Source organism: Bison bison, unplaced genomic scaffold (assembly GCF_000754665.1).
Source record: "Bison bison bison isolate TAMUID 2011002044 unplaced genomic scaffold, Bison_UMD1.0 scf7180017864032, whole genome shotgun sequence".
Classification (NCBI taxonomy): Eukaryota; Metazoa; Chordata; class Mammalia; order Artiodactyla; family Bovidae; genus Bison; species Bison bison.
In genome coordinates, this window is record NW_011494604.1 from 5,428,527 (window position 1) to 5,448,124 (window position 19,598).

General features: G+C 37.4%; 1 protein-coding gene across 6 annotated transcripts in view; it reads right to left on the reverse strand.

The window, feature by feature from the left end:
- DLG1 (discs, large homolog 1 (Drosophila)) overlaps positions 1 to 19,598 on the reverse strand; it is a 275,289-nt gene that overhangs the window by 251,453 nt on the left and 4,238 nt on the right. For all 6 annotated transcript variants that reach the window (XM_010834376.1, XM_010834377.1, XM_010834380.1 and 3 more), the window contains exon 4: positions 134 to 300. In XM_010834376.1, the coding sequence (XP_010832678.1) occupies positions 134 to 300 (167 nt within the window). The remainder of the gene's footprint in view (positions 1 to 133; positions 301 to 19,598) is intronic.

Consider the following 19,598-nt stretch of genomic DNA (forward strand, 5'->3'; position numbering starts at 1 on the left):
TTTTAATCCCATCTTTTTCATACCATTATAAATGATACTCCCACAAAATATCCATTTTAATGAAATGAAAAAACTTAGGAGCCCTAAGTAATTGATCACTAAAAACAGCTTAAGGAAAATTTTTTTATCTTACCTCTACACTAGGGCTAAGGCTGCTTGGCAGTGTTTCTGAAGTCACAGTAGTGCTTGGAAGGCTGGAAATTTCCCAAGTATTTACAGGCTGTATTGGTTCAGACTGCTTTGAATGATCTATACATTTTGGATTATCCAGTAAGGTCACTTCATAAAATTCTTGAATATCTAGAGGTGAGGAAAGGAAAAGAAAAATTCAAAAGTAATTTGTATTTTCTAATTAAACTATGCATTGCTAAAACAATGTAACTCAAAAGCAAAACTTTTACTCCAATTAGTAAAATAAATCCAATCTTATAATGTACTTAAACAGTGAGTATTTTATTTCATCACAGTCATATCAGAACCTGCAGGGCACAGTGTAAAACTCACAGGCTTTTTATACCTCATAGTCAGTGCTGAGTTCAAATCCCTATTTCATCACCCTACTATCACCTGTATAGGCAAGTTACTTGCCTCTTATTACTGTGAATTGTTACAAGGATTCATGTACTGCATGTAAAGTGCACACTGGCACATACACAGCTCCTAAAGATAGAAGTTAACATCATTATTTTGAATTCTGCAGAAATAAGTCATTACTGATATTTTATAAATTTGTATCACCAATATCCAGGTTTGGAACATAAACGACTCAAGTGGTTTAAACTGCCCTAGTAACCAAAGTTAAGACAAAAAAAGAATAATATTTAATACAAAAATCAAAGAATTGCGAAATATTTTTAGATACCCTCACATTCAAATAGTTAAAAACAGTAAGTTAAAATATTTTGTTATTTTAGAAACAATCAGTTAAAAGTATGGCAAAACACTAATAGAAACGACAAATGTACTTATAGAAGCACAGAATAATTTGGAAGATTAAGTTACTCTGTTATCAACTGGAATTACATGAATTTAGTATATTAACATTGGTTATGCTGCTCAGAAACTCTGAATGGTAGTTATATAAGTTTAAGTACACCACTACTAGTTTTTTATTTATCTTCTGGTATAATTTTGAGTTGATATCTTTTAAAGGAGGGAAATTATTATTTAACAGCAAAGATGGGGTATTATCTTGTACAGAACCAAAGACAATAACTGTAAATTCGCTAAGCTGTGTCCGACTCTTTTGCAACCCCATGGACTGTAGCTTTCCAGGCTCCTCTTGCCAGGGATTTCCCATGCAGGATTACTGGAGTGAGTTGCCATTTCCTTCTCCAGTGGATCTTCCAGACCCAGGGATCAAACCTGCATCTCTTGCATTGGCAGGTGGATTCTTTACCACTGAGCCACCAGAGAAGTCCAGAAATAACATTTAGAAAGGATAACTTTTGTTTCTCAACATGATGAAAACATTAATATCTCCTTTAAAAAACATCAGAAGACAGCAGAAACAAAGTAACTCCCTTTATAGTTTTGATAACCAATGGAACTGTAGAACTTTCTAGGTAAAAGGTTAATAAAAACTAAAGTCTGACAGTGAGGATAATATCAACCTATTTCACAAGATGTTAATATTACTATGGAAAACTGTATGTAAAAGCATTTTATAAACCATGAATCACTATGTCAACTGTTCACATAAGCATCATGGAAGAGTCAAACCTCAAATTCAGAGAGTTAGCTAAAAAAGATTCTTATCAAACAAAAATTGCTTAACCTGAATCCAAATCAAGTCTCTAGAACCAACTTCTAGTTCAAAGAAAATAGAAGGGACAGAGGAACATGTTAAATGATATCAGAAAAGCAAAGAACAAAACTGATTCAGAGGAAGACATTCTACAAGACACTGGCCTGGTATCTTTCAATGTCATGAAAGGGAAAATAAATTGTTTAAAAGTAAGGATTTTTCTGTATAAAGGAAATAAAAAAGACACAGGAACTAACTGTAATGTCAAAGCCTTAACTGGTGTGTATGTGTGCTTGGGGAAGGTTGGAGAGGGTGCACTATACAAGACATTGTGACAATAATTAGGGAAAGTTAAATACAGACTATTTTCCAGAATATATTAGAGAAAAACTTTTTTGTATAAGACATACACGTGTGCAAGAGTATGTATATACTTACGTAGCAGAACATATATTTCCATATACATAAGAGATATTTTATATATGTAGAAGACAAATGCTTGTAGATCTACCTGCCTATCTAGAGAAAGATTTCCAACCCCCTACACAAAAACAAAACAAACAAAAAGCTCTTAGCATAGTATTATGCCCCCTAAGAGCACTAAATAAGTATTGAGCAATTGGTCAGTTACCAATCTCAAGATAAACAACCCAAGTCACTACATAAAATTTTTGTATTTTCCAATACTGTAAATGAAGTTTCAAATTTTAAATTTCTATGTGACCTTTTATTCTATAATTAACAGAAATACTGATATACTGCCCTTTAATAAAATCTTTTAAAATTTTAGACCAGTTCTGTCCAAAATAACTTTTTGCAATGATAAATATTCTATAGCTTACTACCCAATATGGTAGCCACTCGCTACATACGGCTCTTGGGCATTTAAAATGTGATTAGTGTGACTGAGGAACTGAATTTATTTATTTAGGTTTAATTAAATACCCACTTACTCCTTGGAAGGAAAGTTATGACCAACCTAGATAGCATATTAACAAGCAGAGACATTACTTTGCCAACAAAGGTCCGTCTAGTCAAGGCTATGGTTTTTCCAGTGGTCATGTATGGATGTGAGAGTTGGACTGCGAAGAAAGCTGAGCGCTGAAGAATTGATGCTTTTAATGCTTTTGAACTGTGGTGTTGGAGAAGACTCTTGAGAGTCCCTTGGACTGCAAGGAGATCCAACTAGTCCATCCTAAAGGAGATCAGTCCTGGGGGTTCACTGGAAGGACTAATGCTGAAGCTGAAACTCCAATACTTTGGCCACCTCATGTGAAGAGTTAACTCACTGGAGAAGACCCTGATGCTGGGAAGGATTGGGGGCAGGAGGAGAAGGGGATGGCAGAGGATGAGATGGCTGGATGGCATCACTGACTTGATGGACATGAGTTTTGGTAAACTCCAGGAGTTGGTGATGGACAGGGAGGCCTTGCATGCTGCAATTCATGGGGTCACAGAGTTGGACACAACTGAGCAACTGAACTAAAGTGAAATACCCACAAGTGGCTAGTGGCTACAGTATAGGACAACAGAAATCTAGACTAATTATATAATTCAGCGTTCTGTGTATGCTCAGTCACTTTGTGGCCCCATGGACTATATAGCCCAGCAGGCTCCTCTGCCCATGGAACTCTCCCAGGCAAGAATACTGGAGTGGGCTGCCATTTCCTACTCCAGGGGATCTTCCCGATTCAGGCATCAAACCTGTGTCTCTTATGTCTCCTGCACTGGCAGGCAGATTCTGTACCACTGGTGCCACCTGGGAAGCCCATAATATAACTCAGAGTAAACGTTTAATGGTCAAGGAATAAAGAGTTTCCTAGATGAATTTTTCAAAAGTTCACTTGCAACTTGCTTTTACCAATCGAAATGCCTCATTTCTAGGTCTTATATTAAGCTATCAAACAGTCCTAATTTGCTGAATCTGAGCTCCTATGCATTAGAGAACCAAATATCCAGATTATTGGCTATAACACACTTAAGAAAATCCAAGCTGAGTAAACATCCATCAGGATGGCTATTATTAAAAACAGTCACTGTTGGTGGGAATATAAATAATGCAGTCACTATGGAAAACAGTGTATGTTTTCCACTTACACAGTGGAATGTATATGGTGGTTTCTCAAAATATTAAAACACAGAATCATCATCTGATTCAGCAATTCCACTTATGGGTATACCCAAAAGAACTGAAAGTAAGGACTCAAACAAATATTTATATATTCATGTTCATAGCAGCATTATTAACAATAACCAAAAGGTGAAGACAACCTAACTGTTGATCAACAGATGAATGGTTAATAAATGAAATGTGGTATATAAAAACAATGTATTATTATTCACCCTTTAAAAGGAATAAAATTCTGATTAAATCTACCACAGATAAACGAATCTTGAGGAGACATGATGCTAAGTACGGTAAGTCAAACACAAAAGGACAAATATTGTATAATTCCACTTCTATGAGGAACCTAGAATAGTCAAATACATGGAGATAGAAAGAAAATGTATTCCCAGACTGGGATAAGAAGAGAATGTGGAGTTACTGTTTAATAGGTAAAGAAATTCAATTTGCGACTTCTCCGGTGGTCCAGTGGTTAAGAATTTACTTGCCAATGCAGGGGACACCAATGCAAGATTCCACATGCCGCAAGACAACTCAGCCTATGCACCACAACTACTGAGTCAGCACTCCAGGGCCTGAGATCCACAACTAACGAGCTCGTGTGCTACAACTACTGAGGCCTGCATTCCTTAAAGCCCATGCTCTGCAACAGGAGAAGCCACTGCAATGAGAAGCCCGTGCACCACAAAAGTAGCCCCTGCTCACTGCAACTAGAAAAAGCCCAGCAAAGCGATGAAGATCCAGGACAGCCAAAAATAAATAAATAATTTATTTTTAAAAAAGGAAATTCAATTTGAGATAGTGAAAACATTCCAGACATGGATAGTGGCGATAGCAACAGAACAGTGTGAAATTACTCAATGTCACTGAACTGCACACTTAAAAATGATAAATTTTATGTGATATATATATATATATGATACTTTATCACAATAAAAAATAAGTTGAATGAGATTCTAGGGGAGTTTAAATGAAGTATATGGGATATAATATGTGGGCCTTAGGAAGTATCACTAGGAACAAAGCTAGTGGAGGTGATGGACTTCCAGGTGAGCTATTTCAAATCCTAAAAGATGATGCTGTGAAAGTGCTGCACTCAATATGCCAGCAAATTTGGAAAACTCAGCAGTGGCCATAGGACTGGAAAAGGTCAGTTTTCACTCCAATCCCTAAGAAAGGCAATGCCAAAGAATGCTCAAACTACTGCACAATTGCACTCATCTAACACGCTAGTAAAGTAATGCTCAAAATTCTCCAAGCTGGGCTTCAGCAATACGAGAACAGTGAACTTCCAGATGTTCACGCTGGTTTTAGAAAAGGCAGAGGAACCAGAGATGAAATTGCCAACATCCGATGGATCATAGAAAAAGCAAGAAAGTTCCAGAAAAACATCTATTTCTCCTTTATTGAGTATGCCAAAGCTTTTGACTGTGTGGATCACAATAAACTGTGGAAAATTCTGAAAAAGATGGGCATACCAGACCACCTGACCTGCCTCTTGAGAAATCTGTATGCAGGTCAGGAAGCAACAGTTAGAACTGGACATGGAACAACAGACTGGTTCCAAATAGGAAAAAGAGTACGTCAAGGTTGTATATTGTCACCCTGCTTATTTAACTTATATGCAGAGTACATCATGAGAAACGCAGAGCTGGAGGAAGCACAAGCTGGAATCAAGATTGTCGGGAGAAATATCAATAACCTCAGATATGCAGATGACACCACCCTTATGGCAGAAAGTGAAGAGGAACTGAAAAGCCTCTTGATGAAAGTAAAAGAGGAGAGTGAAAAAGTTGGCTTAAAGCACAACATTCAGAAAACTAAGATCATGGCATCCGGTTCTATCACTCCATGGCAAATAGATGAGGAAACAGTGCAAACAGTGGCTGACTTTATTTTAGGGGGGCTCCAAAATCACTGCAGATGGTGACTGCAGCCATGAAATTAAACGACGCTTACTCCTTGGAAGCAAAGTTATGACCAACCTAGACAGCGTATTAAAAAGCAGAGACATTACTTTGCCAACAAAGATCCGTCTAGTCAAGGCTATGGTTTTTCCAGTAGTCATGTATGGATGTGAGAGTTAGACTATAAAGAAAGCTGAGCACAGAGGAATTGATGCTTTTGAACTGTGGTGTTGGAGAAGACTCTTGAGAGTCCCTTGGACTGCAAGGAGATCCAACCAGTCCGTTCTAAAGGAGATCAGTCCTGGGTGTTCACTGAAATGACTGATGTTGAAACTGAAACTCCAATACTTTGGCCACCTGATGTGAAGAGCTGACTGATTTGAAAAGACCCTGATGTTGGGAAGGATTGAGGGAAGGAGGAAAAGGGGACGACAGAGGATGAGATGGTTGGATGGCATCACCAACTCGATGGACATGAGTTTGGGTAAACTCCGGTAGTTTGTGATGGGACAGGGAGGCCTGTAGTGCTGCAGTTCATGGGGTCGAAAGGAGTTGGACACGACTGAGCGACTGAACTCAACTGATAACATCTATTTCAGCTATTTAGTTCTTTGCTTCTTACTTGGGTCAGGAGAACTAATATTCTCAGGTAAGACCCAATTTAAAGAGATTAGTTACCATATGTGGCTAACTAAAACCATAAGCAAAAGTACTGACATAGTTGTTAACGTATGTATGCTGCTGCTACTGCTGCTGCTAAGTTGCTTCAGTCGTGTCCAACTCTATGGACTCCATAGACGGGGGCCCACCAGGCTCCCCCATCCCTGGGATTCTCCAGGCAAGAACACTGGAGTGGGTTGCCATTTCCTTCTCCAATGCATGAAAGTGAAAAGTGAAAGTGAAGTTGCTCAGTCGTGTCCAACTCTTAGCGACCCCATGGACTGCAGCCCACCAGGCTCCTCCGTCCATTGTATTTTCCAGGCAAGAAGGTACTTTCGTGGGGTGCCACTGCCTTCTCCATAATATATATACACACACACACACACACACACACATGTATAGTATGGTGGTATTTTTGAAATGATAGGTTGTCACAATTATTATCATTGGAGAAGGAAATGGCAACCCACTCCAGTGTTCTTGCCTAGAGAATCCCAGGGATGGGGGAGCCTGGTGGGCTGCCGTCTATGGGGTTGCACAGAGTTGGACACGACTGAAGCGACTTAGCAGCAGCAGCAGCACAATTATTATCACTTTCCTTAAAATATATATATACACACACACATTACATCTTAATTCTTGACTCATATTTCATCTTGACTAACATTCCACAGTTTATTCACTTTATTTCATTTGTCCACCATACTTCATCTTCAGGGTATCCCAAGACAACAGAAGTGAGCAAGTAATAATACTTCTTCAGAAACTAGTTCTCAATTACAATTCCTTCAGTAGTATCTGTGAAGCTTTTTCAAAGGTGACCCAAACAAAAAAGGCACCCTCTGGAAAAACTGCATACACAACTTGAGCTTTTCTTAGAGGCGTCCCAAGTATTAATATTTTATATTTCCCATGCAGTCTCTGTTTTTCACAGTGAATCTACATTGTATATGTCGGAAGAGAGTTATCATCACTGACTGTAACCATAAAGATTCAGAAAAAAAATCAGATTATCATCATGACAAGTAAATATTTCTACAAAGTAACATTCTAGGATTCAAAATATGTCCTACTTTTTCCTTTAGAGTTTTCTAAACTAGAGAGTATAACATGGAGTAAACCATAATGTATGTAGTCTAAAGTAAAACAAGTTACTATACAAATATAAGACAAAAACAAACAAGGTAAATTCTAGTATAATCCCAATCTCTATTTCCTAAGTCTATTCAACATGCCAATGTCTGAAAATCCAAGTTATTCTTAAAAGATCAACTTCATGAAAATAAAGAATTAATGAGTTTACTCTGAACACTTAACACATTCAGCCAATCAGTATTAACAGAGTGTATATACTCTTGAAGTAAAACAAGAGAATTGAAAGATGAAGAATAATGTCTTTGGGAGACTGAGATAATTGAGGAAAAATTTATACACCTAAATCTTTCCTATTTAAAGCACCTAAAAAGGTAGATTTCTGTAAAAATTTGATAACTGTATTTTATATCATAGTAAATCATTTACTATTAAAGTGTAAAGAAAATGGGAGAATGTGATGGTAGTTAAAATGACTGCCATTAAATAGACAAGAGTGATCCCATACTCATCTGAAAATACACATAGCTCACTCAGATATATACCAGACATATCATTAAAATGTCTGATGCATTTTATCACCCTTGAAAAAGATTATTTCCTTTGAAAATAATGATGCACTAAAGTAGGCAAGAAGAGAAAATACAAAAATATTAAAACTTGGATTGGAGGAAAACTAGCCTTAGTTGACTCACAGTTGAAAATACTGATTCTGTTGATCCTACAGATCAGTCTTATCACAATCTATTACTCATTTTCCATTTGTAGTTTGCATGTACTTTCACTGTTTTGGACCAAACTAGTTCCCCAGTTCCTGAACAAAGATCTAAATTATAAGATCACAAAACTATACCACATACAACAGAAAAATTCTCAAATATTAAACTTAAATACAAGTAATTCGTCCAACAGAACTGAGACGAATCATTTCTACCTGTTACAAAACTTTTTCTATGGCGTGCTGTGATTCATGGGGTCGCAAAGAGTCGGACACGACTGAGCAAATGAACTGAACGGAACTGAAAATATATGTATTTCAGAAGTCTTCAAATCTAAGCAAAAATTTATTATTTTCTTGCTAAAATTTAAAGTTTGCAAACACTAGGAGTAAGGGAAGTAACGAAGTTCAGAAATCCCCTCAAAGGAACTTGAGGAAAAGTTTTCTAGCTTTTAGTTACAATTTGTTGTTTAGTTGCCAAGTCGTGTCCGACTCTTTTTGAAACCATAGACCGCAGTATGTTAGGCTCCTCTGTCGTCCACCATCTCCCAGAGATTGCTCAAATTCATGTTCTTTGAGTCAATGATGCTATATTACCATCTCATCCTCTGCTGCCCTACTCCTTTTGCCTTCAATGTTTCAATATAATATAGGTGACATCTCTAATCTATGAGTAATATTCTAGCTAATGGAAAAAATATTAAGAAAAATACCTTAACAGGTGCGACTTCTCTGGTGGTCCACTGGCTAAGACCCCCAGCTCCCAATGCAGGGGTGCACGCATGCGTGCTCAGTTGTGTCCAACTCTTTGCAACCCTATGGACTGTACCCAACGAGGCTCCTCTGTCCATGGAATTTTTCAGGTAAGAATACTGGAGTGGGTTGTCAATGCAGGGGGCTACGTTCAATCCCTGGTCAAGGAACTAAACATCACAAGCCGCAACTAAGGAATTTGCAGGCAACTGAAGATCCCGCATGCCGTAACTAAAGATTGCTCCTGCCACAGTGAAGATCAAAGATCCCACACTCCACACCTAACACCTGAAGAAGCCAAATAAATAAGTATTTTTAAAAAATAAACCTTAACAGATACCTTGGCAAAGACACACAGATGGCAAATAGGCATATGAAAAGATATTCTACCATATATCATCAGGGATATGCACATTAAAACAAGGTATCACTGTACATCTATTAGAAAGGTCAAAATACAGAACACTGACAACAACTACTGCCGGCAAAAAATGAAACAACAGGAATTCTCATTCACTACCAGTAGGGATACAAAACGATACAGCCACTTTGGAAAGCTGTTTGGTGGTTTCTTATAAAACTAAACACACTCTTACAACATAATCCAGCAATCATGTTCCTCAATATTTACCCAAATGAGATGAAAACTTATGTCCACAGAAAAACCTGCACACAGATGTTTATAGCAACTTTATTCATGACTGCCAAAAGCTGGAAGCAACCCAAACATCCTTTGATAGGTGAATGAATAAACTGCAGTACATCCAGACAAGAGAATATCATTCAACACTTAAAAAATTAAAAACAACAAAAAACACCCATGTATGTGGAGGAACCTTAAATGAATACTACTAAGTGAAAGAAGCCAATGTAAAAAGGCTACATGCTGTGTGATTCCAATTATATGCCATTCTGGAAAACACTGAACAACACAGAGAGTAAAAAGATCAGTGATTGCCAGGGGTTGGAGATGAGACACGTGAATAGGCAGAGTACAGAGGATTTTTAGGACAGTAAAACTATTCTGTATAGTGTCGTGGATATATATAAGTATCTATCTACAATGGTAGACACAGGTCATCACACATTTGTCCAAACCTACAAAACATACAAACCCAAGAGTGAATACTAAGGTCAAACTATGGACTTTGGGTGATAATAATGTGCTCATGCAGGTTCCTCAACTGTGACAAATGCACCACTCTCATGGGAGATGCCAAATATGAGAGAGTCTATGCATGTGTGAGGGCACGTACCTTCTCAATTTTGCTGCGAATCTAAAATTGCTCTAAAAAATAAAGTCTTTAAAAACTTAAAATAGATATGAGCTATCAAGTCATGAAAAGACATGGAGAAACCTTACCTTTGATAAGCAAAATACATACTGCTATGTGAAAGAAATCAATATGAAAAGGCCACACAGTTGAGATTTTAACTATATAACATTCTGGAAAAGGCATAACTATATAGACAATAAAAAGATAACTGGTTCCCAGGGATTTAGGAGGAGGGAGAAAGAGAAGAACAGGTAGAGCAAGAGACAGCAGAAAGATCAGTGGTTGCCAGGGGTTTGGTGAGAAGGACAGAGGGATAAATATGTGGAACACAGATTTTTAGGGGAGTGAAACTATCCTGCATGATACTGTAACAGTGAATACGTTTGTCAAAGCAACAAATGTGTATGTCAAGTTTATCAATGTATTGACACAAAGAGCAAATCTTAATGTAAACTATGGACTTTAGTTATTTAATACTGGCTTATCAACTGTAACAAATATACCACTCTAATAAAAATGTCAATAATATGAGAAATGGGAGTGTGCAGTGGTAAGGATATGGAAACTGTGCTTTCCACTCAATTTTTCTATAAATCTAAAAATCCTGAAGAAGTCTAATAATTTTTTAAATGTTTAAGGGAACATATTAAATAACAAATTTATATTAAAAAACAAGCAATCTCATACTTCATTTCAAAATAATTTACAAATGTATTAAAATTTTAAACGTTGAAAAAAGAAGCCATGACAGAATTTGAATACAGCAAATATTTTTATAATCTTAGGGATAAGAAAGTCTTTCTAAGCATAATACCAAGGGTAATTTTTTAAAAATTAGTTTAAAAACAAATGACAATGCATTAAAAACAAATGCAACTTGCAAAGGCAGGTAGCATTGATATCTTGAATGGACATTTTATACCTCTAAGGAAAAAAATGGAAAAAAAGAGTGGTGGGGGGCACATGACATGAACAAATAAATCACAGAAATTAACAACGATATAAGAAAATTCTTACGTCGTTGGTTATTTATTCAAAAAAATACAAAATAAAACATCAAAATGACTACAGGTGTCTTCTACAGATCAGAATAGAAAATACTAAAAAGATAATACTTTGATGTGCTTAAGGGATAGTAAATTTGTCATTCTTCCACATATCTAAAAAATTAAATTAATATAACATTTTTGACAGTAATTAAACAAACAAAAATCACATCAAAAGCCTTTTTAAATTGTGCATCCCCTTTACCAAGCAGTTCATTTCTAGGAACTTATCCAAAGAATATAATCAAGGATATAGAACGAAGAACATATACAAAAGCAATGTTGTCTATAAGTCAGAAAAATTATATATCTAAATGCTCCTGGGAAATTATTAGTATAACTACAGAAAAATCTATACATTGCAACAGTCTTTAAACAGCACAACCCATTGATATGGAAAGGCACATAATGATAAACTTTGTGGGATAATTAAAATGTACAGCACAGAGAAGTCACACTGTATACACTTAAGCAAATTCAACCACAGTACCTCTTTCCACCAAAAATAGGGAAATTCTTCCTATTAGTCCAGTAAGCAAATGCCAGCAAATAAAAACTGAAAAGAGAGGAGACTGTTCCCTCAGGTAGTCTCCATTATCATAGCATCTCTCTATATTTCACTGTGCTGAATGTGATTCTAGAATTATGTGCTTTTAATACTAAAGGTATTTAAACACAAGTCAACTACTTCATCTGCTGCCCAACTGAAGAAATTATTTCTCTCCACTAGAGAGAAAACAGTGGAATTGTAGTTAATGAGACACAATTCCTGAAGAATTTTTAAGGATAATTTTAATCTGATGATATTTTTCATTTTATGTAACAATTTTAAGTATCAATTCCCATTGAATTGTAGAATCAATTATACCATGTTTTATTTGGAGCTTCCCAGGTGGCTCAAGTGGTAAAGAATCCGCATGTCAATGCAGGAGCTGCTGCTGCTGCTGCTAAGTCACTTCAGTCGTGTCCGAATCTGTGCGACCCCATAGACGGCAGCCCACCAGGCTCTGCCATCCCTGGGATTCTCCAGGCAAGAACACTGGAGTGGGTTGCCATTTCCTTCTCCAATGCGTGAAAGTGAAAAGTGAAAGTGGGTCCGACTCTTAGCGACCCCATGGACTGCAGCCTACCAGCCTCCCGTCCATGGGATTTTCCAGGCAAGAGTACTGGAGTGGGTTGCCATTGCTTTCTCCTCAATGCAGCAGACCGGGGTTCAATTCCTGCGTTGAGAAGATCCCTGGAGGAGGAAATGGCAACCCACTCCAGTATTCTTGCCTGGACAATTCCACCAAAACCACAGGTGACAAGAAAGAATACTGGAATTTCCATGGACAGAGGAGCCTTGTAGGCTACAGTCCATAGGGTCACAAAAAGTTAGATGCAACTGAGCACCATGTTCTACACACAAAATTTGTATACAGGACTTTGTTTTGCAAAATGAAAGAGTGTATATATACACAAGAATAAGATTCTAGAAGGATCTTTACCCTATGGAAGAAGTAGGTTATCTCTGTTGTAAGAATTCTCTTGCTTATAATATTTTATATAAAGTACACGTATCTGACCATAAATGTTTATAAATTGCACTCTGGAGGGTTAGACAAAAAACAACTAGACAGCTAATGTACAATGAAACACAATCCAATCATTTCAGAGAGAAAAATTTTACCAGTTAATTGATTAAAAGCAAGTACAATGTTTTTGTAAACTAAAATATACAACATTCAAACCTACTCAGGCACAGTTTACTCTGCTTTTGACTAAACTACCATACATTTAAAAAATCATTTTGATTCCCAAAGAGGGAAGTACATAAACTTTTAAACTATGTATTATAATTTGTTGTTTCACACACTAGAAAGAGAAAAAAGGTCAAGCCAGTATCCAAAATAAATTATTCCAACACTTTAAATATGATATGACTAAGATTGCTGGGAGAAATATCAATAACCTCAGATATGCAGATGACACCACCCTTATGGCAGAAAGTGAAGAGGAACTAAAAAGCCTCTTGATGAAATTGAAAGTGGAGAGTGAAAAAGTGGGCTTAAAGCTCAACATTCAGAAAACGAAGATCATGGCATCTGGTCCTATCACTTCATGGGAAATAGATGGGGAAACAGTGGAAACAGTGTCAGACTTTATTTTTCTGGGCTCCAAAATCACTGCAGATGGTGACTGCAGCCATGAAATTAAAAGACGCTTACTCCTTGGAAGGAAAGTTATGACCAACCTAGATAGCATATTCAAAAGCAGACACTACTTTGCCAACAAAGGTTCATCTAGTCAAGGCTATGGTTTTTCCAGTGGTCATGTATGGATGTGAGAGTTGGACTGTGAAGTAGGCTGAGCGCCAAAGAATTGATGCCTTTGAACTGTGGTGTTGGAGAAGACTCTTGAGAGTCCCTTGGACTGCAAGGAGATCCAACCAGTCCATTCTGAAAGAGATCAGCCCTGGGATTTCTTTGGAAGGAATGATGCTAAAGCTGAAACTCCAGTACTTTGGCCACCTCATGCTAAGAGTTGACTCATTGGAAAAGACTCTGATGCTGGGAGGGATTGGGGGCAGGAGGAGAAGGGGACGACAGAGGATGAGATGGCTGGATGGCATCACTGGCTCGATGGACGTGAGTCTGAGTGAACTCCAGGAGCTGGTGATGGACAGGGAGGCCTGGAGTGCTGCGATTCATGGGGTCGCAAAGAGTCGGACACGACTGAGTGACTGAACTGAACAGTTATAGTATATTCCTTAAAACAAGGTATGTATCAAAAGGAACCAGAACTTCTCAAAGAAATGGTTGATTCTAAGGGTGGGGCAGGTTATGCACAAGATGAACATAGAACATCTTGTTATGTCAAAAACTACAAAAGTGCTTAAAAAAAAAAGAGGGAATGCCATAAAGACATTACGGCCAAGCTAGAGAAGCCTTATACTAGGTAAATCTGAGACAATCTAAACACCAAAATCATTAAGGATGATAATAAATGATCAACCACTGAAAGAAATATGATAGCTAGTAGGTAGGTAGGTAAATGGAAGAGGAGTGCTCTTAATTATAGTAAAATGCCAAGTGTTAACTGGAAACTATAAAAAAGTGCTGCTGTATTAAAAAAAAAAAAAAAACTCTACTACAATCTTTCAACTGTCATTTTCAACACAGTAAAAACTGATTCAGGCAAGCATCATCAGTGGATGCTAAGCCCAGATGGAAATGTCTCTAAAGAGCAGGGAGACTACAAGGTGTTAAAGTGTCTCCCCCATATACTGCTTATAAACTGCAAAGGGGAAAAAAGTAACTACAGACTAGGAGCAATCAGACAATACCTTAACTGGGTGATTAAAATTAACATTAAATGAAGGGCAGAAGACATGTACCTATCTGGATGTACAGAAACACAGAGAATACATAACCTGAGTTTAATCACAAGCAAATATAAGCAAACTTACAACAGGAAACTTTATATAAAAAAATAAGAGCAGGGGGAACTATATTCTTCAAATATGTTAATGTCATAAAAGACAAAGGCTGTGGAAATGTGCACAGATTAAAGAAGACTAAAGAGGACCAGAGATCAAATTGCCAATATCTGCTGGATCTTAGAAAATGCAAGAGAATTCCAGAAAATCATCGACTTCTGCTTCATTGATTACACTAAAGCATTTGACTGTGTGGATCACACAGACTGTGGAAAATTCTTCAAAAGATGGGAATACCACACCACCTTACCTGTCTCCTGAGAAACCTGTATGCAGGTCAAGAAGCAACAGAACTGAACATGGACAACTGACTGATTCAAAATTGGGAAAGTGAAAGTGAAGTCGCTCAGTCATGTCCGACTCTTTGCGACCAAATGAACTGTAGCCTACCAGGCTCCTCCGGCCATGGGATTTTCCAGGCAAGAGTACTAGAGTGGGTTGCCATTTCCTTCTTCAGGGGATCTTCCTGACCCAGGAATCAAACCCAGGTCTCCTGCATTGCAGGCAGACGCTTTAGCATCTGAGCCACCAGGGAAACCCCAAAATTGGGAAAGGAGTATGTCAAGGCTATATATTGTCACCCTGCTTGTTTAATTTATATGCAGAGTACATCACGCGAAATGCCGGGCTGAATGAAGCACAAGCTAGAATCAAGACTGTTGGGAGAAATATCAATAACCACAGATATGCAGATGATACCACCCTTATGGCAGAAAGCAAAGAAGAACTAAAGGACCTCTGGATGAGGTGAAAGAGGAGACTGAAAAAGCTGGTTTAAAACTCAAACATTCAAAAAACTAAGATCATGGCATCTGGTCCCATCACTTCATGGCAAACAGATGGGAAACAATGGAAACAGTGAGAGACTATTTTGGCGGGGGGCTCCAAAATCACTGCAGATGGTGACTGCAGCCATTAAATTAAAAGACGCTTGCTCCTCAGAAGAAAAGCTATGACTAGCCTAGACAGCATATTAAAAAGCAGAGACATTACTTTGCCAACAAAGGTCCATCTAGTCAAAGCTATGGTTTTTCCAGTACTCATGTATGAATTTGAGAGTTGGACCATAAAGAAGGCTGAGCATTGAAGAATTGATACTTCTGAACTGTGGTGTTGGAGAAGACTCTTGAGAGTCCCTTGGACTTCAGGGAGACCAAACCAGTCAATCTTAAAGGAACTCAACCCTGAATATTCATTAGAAGGACTGATGCTGAAGCTGAAGCTCCAGTACTCTAGCCAACTGATGAGAAGAGCTGGATCATCAGAAAAGACCATGATGCTGGGAAAGGCTGAAGGCAGGAGAAGGGGACGACAGAGGACAAGATGGTTGGGTGGCATCATTGACTGAATGGACAGTGAATTTCAGCAAGCTCTGGGAGATGGTGAAGAACAGGGGACAGGAAGGACAGGGAAGCCTGGCATGCTGCAGTCCACGGGGCCACAAAGAGTCGGACATGACACAGAGACTGACAGCAACAATAAAGAGACTTGACAACTAAATGCAATACCTGGATAGTATATTGGGAAAATTATTGGAAAATGAAATTTTTATTATGAAAAAATTTACTGTCCCTACATAGATAAAATAACGAGGGCTAGAAGAAATATTTAAAGATGCTTTTACAGCTCTGTGATTGCAAGGTTCTAAAGAAAATTCAACCAGCTTCTGCTTTTTCAAAGTATTGCCTCAAAGCAAGAGTAACAAATAAGTAACAACCCAATTCAATCAAAACCACCAACCAGAAAGTTAATAAAATTTTCCTCCAATTCCATAAAGTTGTAGCCAATAGTCTGATCCATATTTTGTTATAACTGTTTTCCTTCCTCAAACCTGCACACACATACACACACACACACACACAGGTGTACAACGATATACTAACATATATCACTGAGGCCAATAATAAGCAAAAATCTAAGGAACTCTGACATTTTACCATTATGGCTGGAAGTGTGTAAACTTTGATTACTGAATACACTTTTCAAAATATGTATTCCATCATTATAAACATTCTCCTTTAAAGTAAAAACTTTTAAAAAACATTGACCCTACAGAGCAACATCCATGTTAAACATACCTGTTGTCAGTGTTCTTTATCCCATAATAGTATTAAACTTATGATAAAGACCACCCTAATGGTTGAAGGTGAAGAGAGACTCTGGATCAGATTAGCCAAGTCCAGTTTCTGGCTCCACAACTGACTATCTGAGAATTCTTGGGCAAGCTACATAATCACCCATCTCCTCTTTTTCTTCTAATCTATAAAATGGTATAATCACCTCATAGGTGAATACACATCTCACAGAATTATGATGACTAAATGAGATATTTTTATCAGCACATAGAGAGTGTTTAATAAATATTAGCCATTATTACTTTTTACATTCTTAAAAAGTAATCATATTATCACATCCATTAGGATGGCTACTATCAAAAAAACTGAAAATCAAGTGTTAGCAAAGCTGGAGAAACTGGAACCCTGTGCGCTGTTGCTGGGATTATAAAAAGATGCAATTTCTATGAAAAACATTATGGTGGTTCCTTGGAAAAATTAAAAATTTAACTATCATACGATCCTACAATGCCACTTTCGCATGTACCCTCAAAAGAACTGAAAGTAGATTCTCAAAGAGATACTTGCATACTCACACAGTCACACTGTTCACAACAGTCAAGAGGTAGAACAATGCAAACATCTATCTAGGGATCAATGGATAAACAAAAATCTGACACACACACATTTATACAAACACACACACATATTTGGGGAGGTGGACAATGCCACCCGCCACCACTCACTATTATTCATCCTTAATAAGGAAGGAAATCCTATCACATGCTACAACATGAATGAACTTTGAGAACATTTAAGTAAAATAAACCTGTCACAAAAAGACAAATACTTTATGATTTCCCTATGTGAGGTATTTACAGTAGTCAAAATCAGAGACAGAAAGTAGAATGGTGGTTACCAAGGTCTGGAGAGAGGAAGAAAAGGGGAGCTGTTGCTTAACACATATCAAGTTTTAGTTTTGCAAGATGAAAAAGTTCTGAATTGTTTTACAGCAATATGAATATACTTAACACGCTAACCAACACTTTTAAAAATGGTTAAGGTGATAGATTTTAGGTTTTTCTTTTACAATTAAAAAAGGAGTCACACCTGAAACTCAGTATTTCCAAATTTAAATGCAGTTCACTATGTTTACAAGGGCAAGGGAAAGTTAATAAAGTAGCAGTAAACAAATTTGAAGCTAAAAATCTCAGAAATGGACAGTTTCATTGCATAATCCATCTTCACTTTGAAATATGTGCAGAATTAAAATAAAATAGTGCTTTAAAATAAGACTGCTATTTATCACAGACAAAATATACAAATCATGTGATTCAACTTACTAAAGTCTCCAAAGCCAGTCTGATCTTTAGCCTAGGATTTTCTCCTATGGACAAGGAAGGTAGATGGGTACTCTGGTCCCGTAAGTAAACCCAGAGGTCTAGACTGCTACAAAATCTTTGAGGACTACCGAGATCCTCTCTGATCCCAGACAAACCTGAGAGTGAGAGATGACCACAAACCACTATGGACCTGAACAGCTGACTATCATCAAACCATATCCAATCTATTTTACTCACAAAATTTTCAACTAGAAGTACAGAAAATGAGACTACAAAATCAAATACATTAAGTTTTCAACTTGCTCTCACCTAAATTAGGGATTAAAATTAGGTGGACTTTATTTCCCATTTATACAAAAATAACCACCAGATGTTTGGGGAATAAATTTTTTTTAAATGCACAGTTCACAGACTTTTTTAAAGCTATAATTTAAACACTCACCTCTAAAGAAACAACTTAGCTGAAACTCTGAAGTTAATAAAATCTTTTCTACTTTCAAGTAGTATCAAGGATACTACTACCAAGCCTCAGAGCAAGAACAATGATTACCATATTTCACTGAATTGAGGATACTGATACTGACACTATCAACTATAAAAGGCACCATTATTTCACATGCCAGTAAGAATGCAAAACCAATGCCAATATATATCCACTATAGAATTCATCCCAAGTTCAGAGATGTTGAAGTTTTTAAAAATTGGTATCTTAGAACAGATATAACACAGTATGTGTATGCCTATTCCTCTGAATAACAACAAAGTGGTGGTGGTTTAGTTGCTAAGTTGTGTCCAGCTCTTGCAACCCCATGGACTAGTCTGCCAGGGTCCTCTCTTCATGGGATTTCTCAGGCAAGAATACTGGAGTGGGTTGCCATCTCCTTCACCAGGGTATCTTCCCGACCCAGGGATTGAACCCGTGTCTCCTGCACTGCAGGTGGATTCTTTACTGTTGAGCCACCAAGGAAGCCCTCAAGGTGCCGGAAGCCTAACCTTAATAATATATCAACTATGGGGTGGGGGGATTCCCATAGCAACTTAGGTCCTTGCACAAAGTTGTTTTAAATGCATGAAAACAGTGGATACAAACTACCAATTCAAGAATCACTCAATAAATAACTGTTGTAGACTGCAAGTCCAAGTAGTAACTAAGTAATTCACTATAGCTAAGGCAATGACTTCCAAACTCTTAAAGTCAAAACCCTTAAGCACCATATGATTTTCAACAATTAGTGGTCAAGACTCTAGGTCTCCTTTAATTCAATGATTCACAAGTATCACCTCAGAAGATGAAGTACTACCTACTAAAGGAAAAAACAGTTAACAGAATTTTTCCATACATACTATGAACACAATGGACTCTAGTTTTTAACTTAGGGTAATTTACAGGTTTAAAAA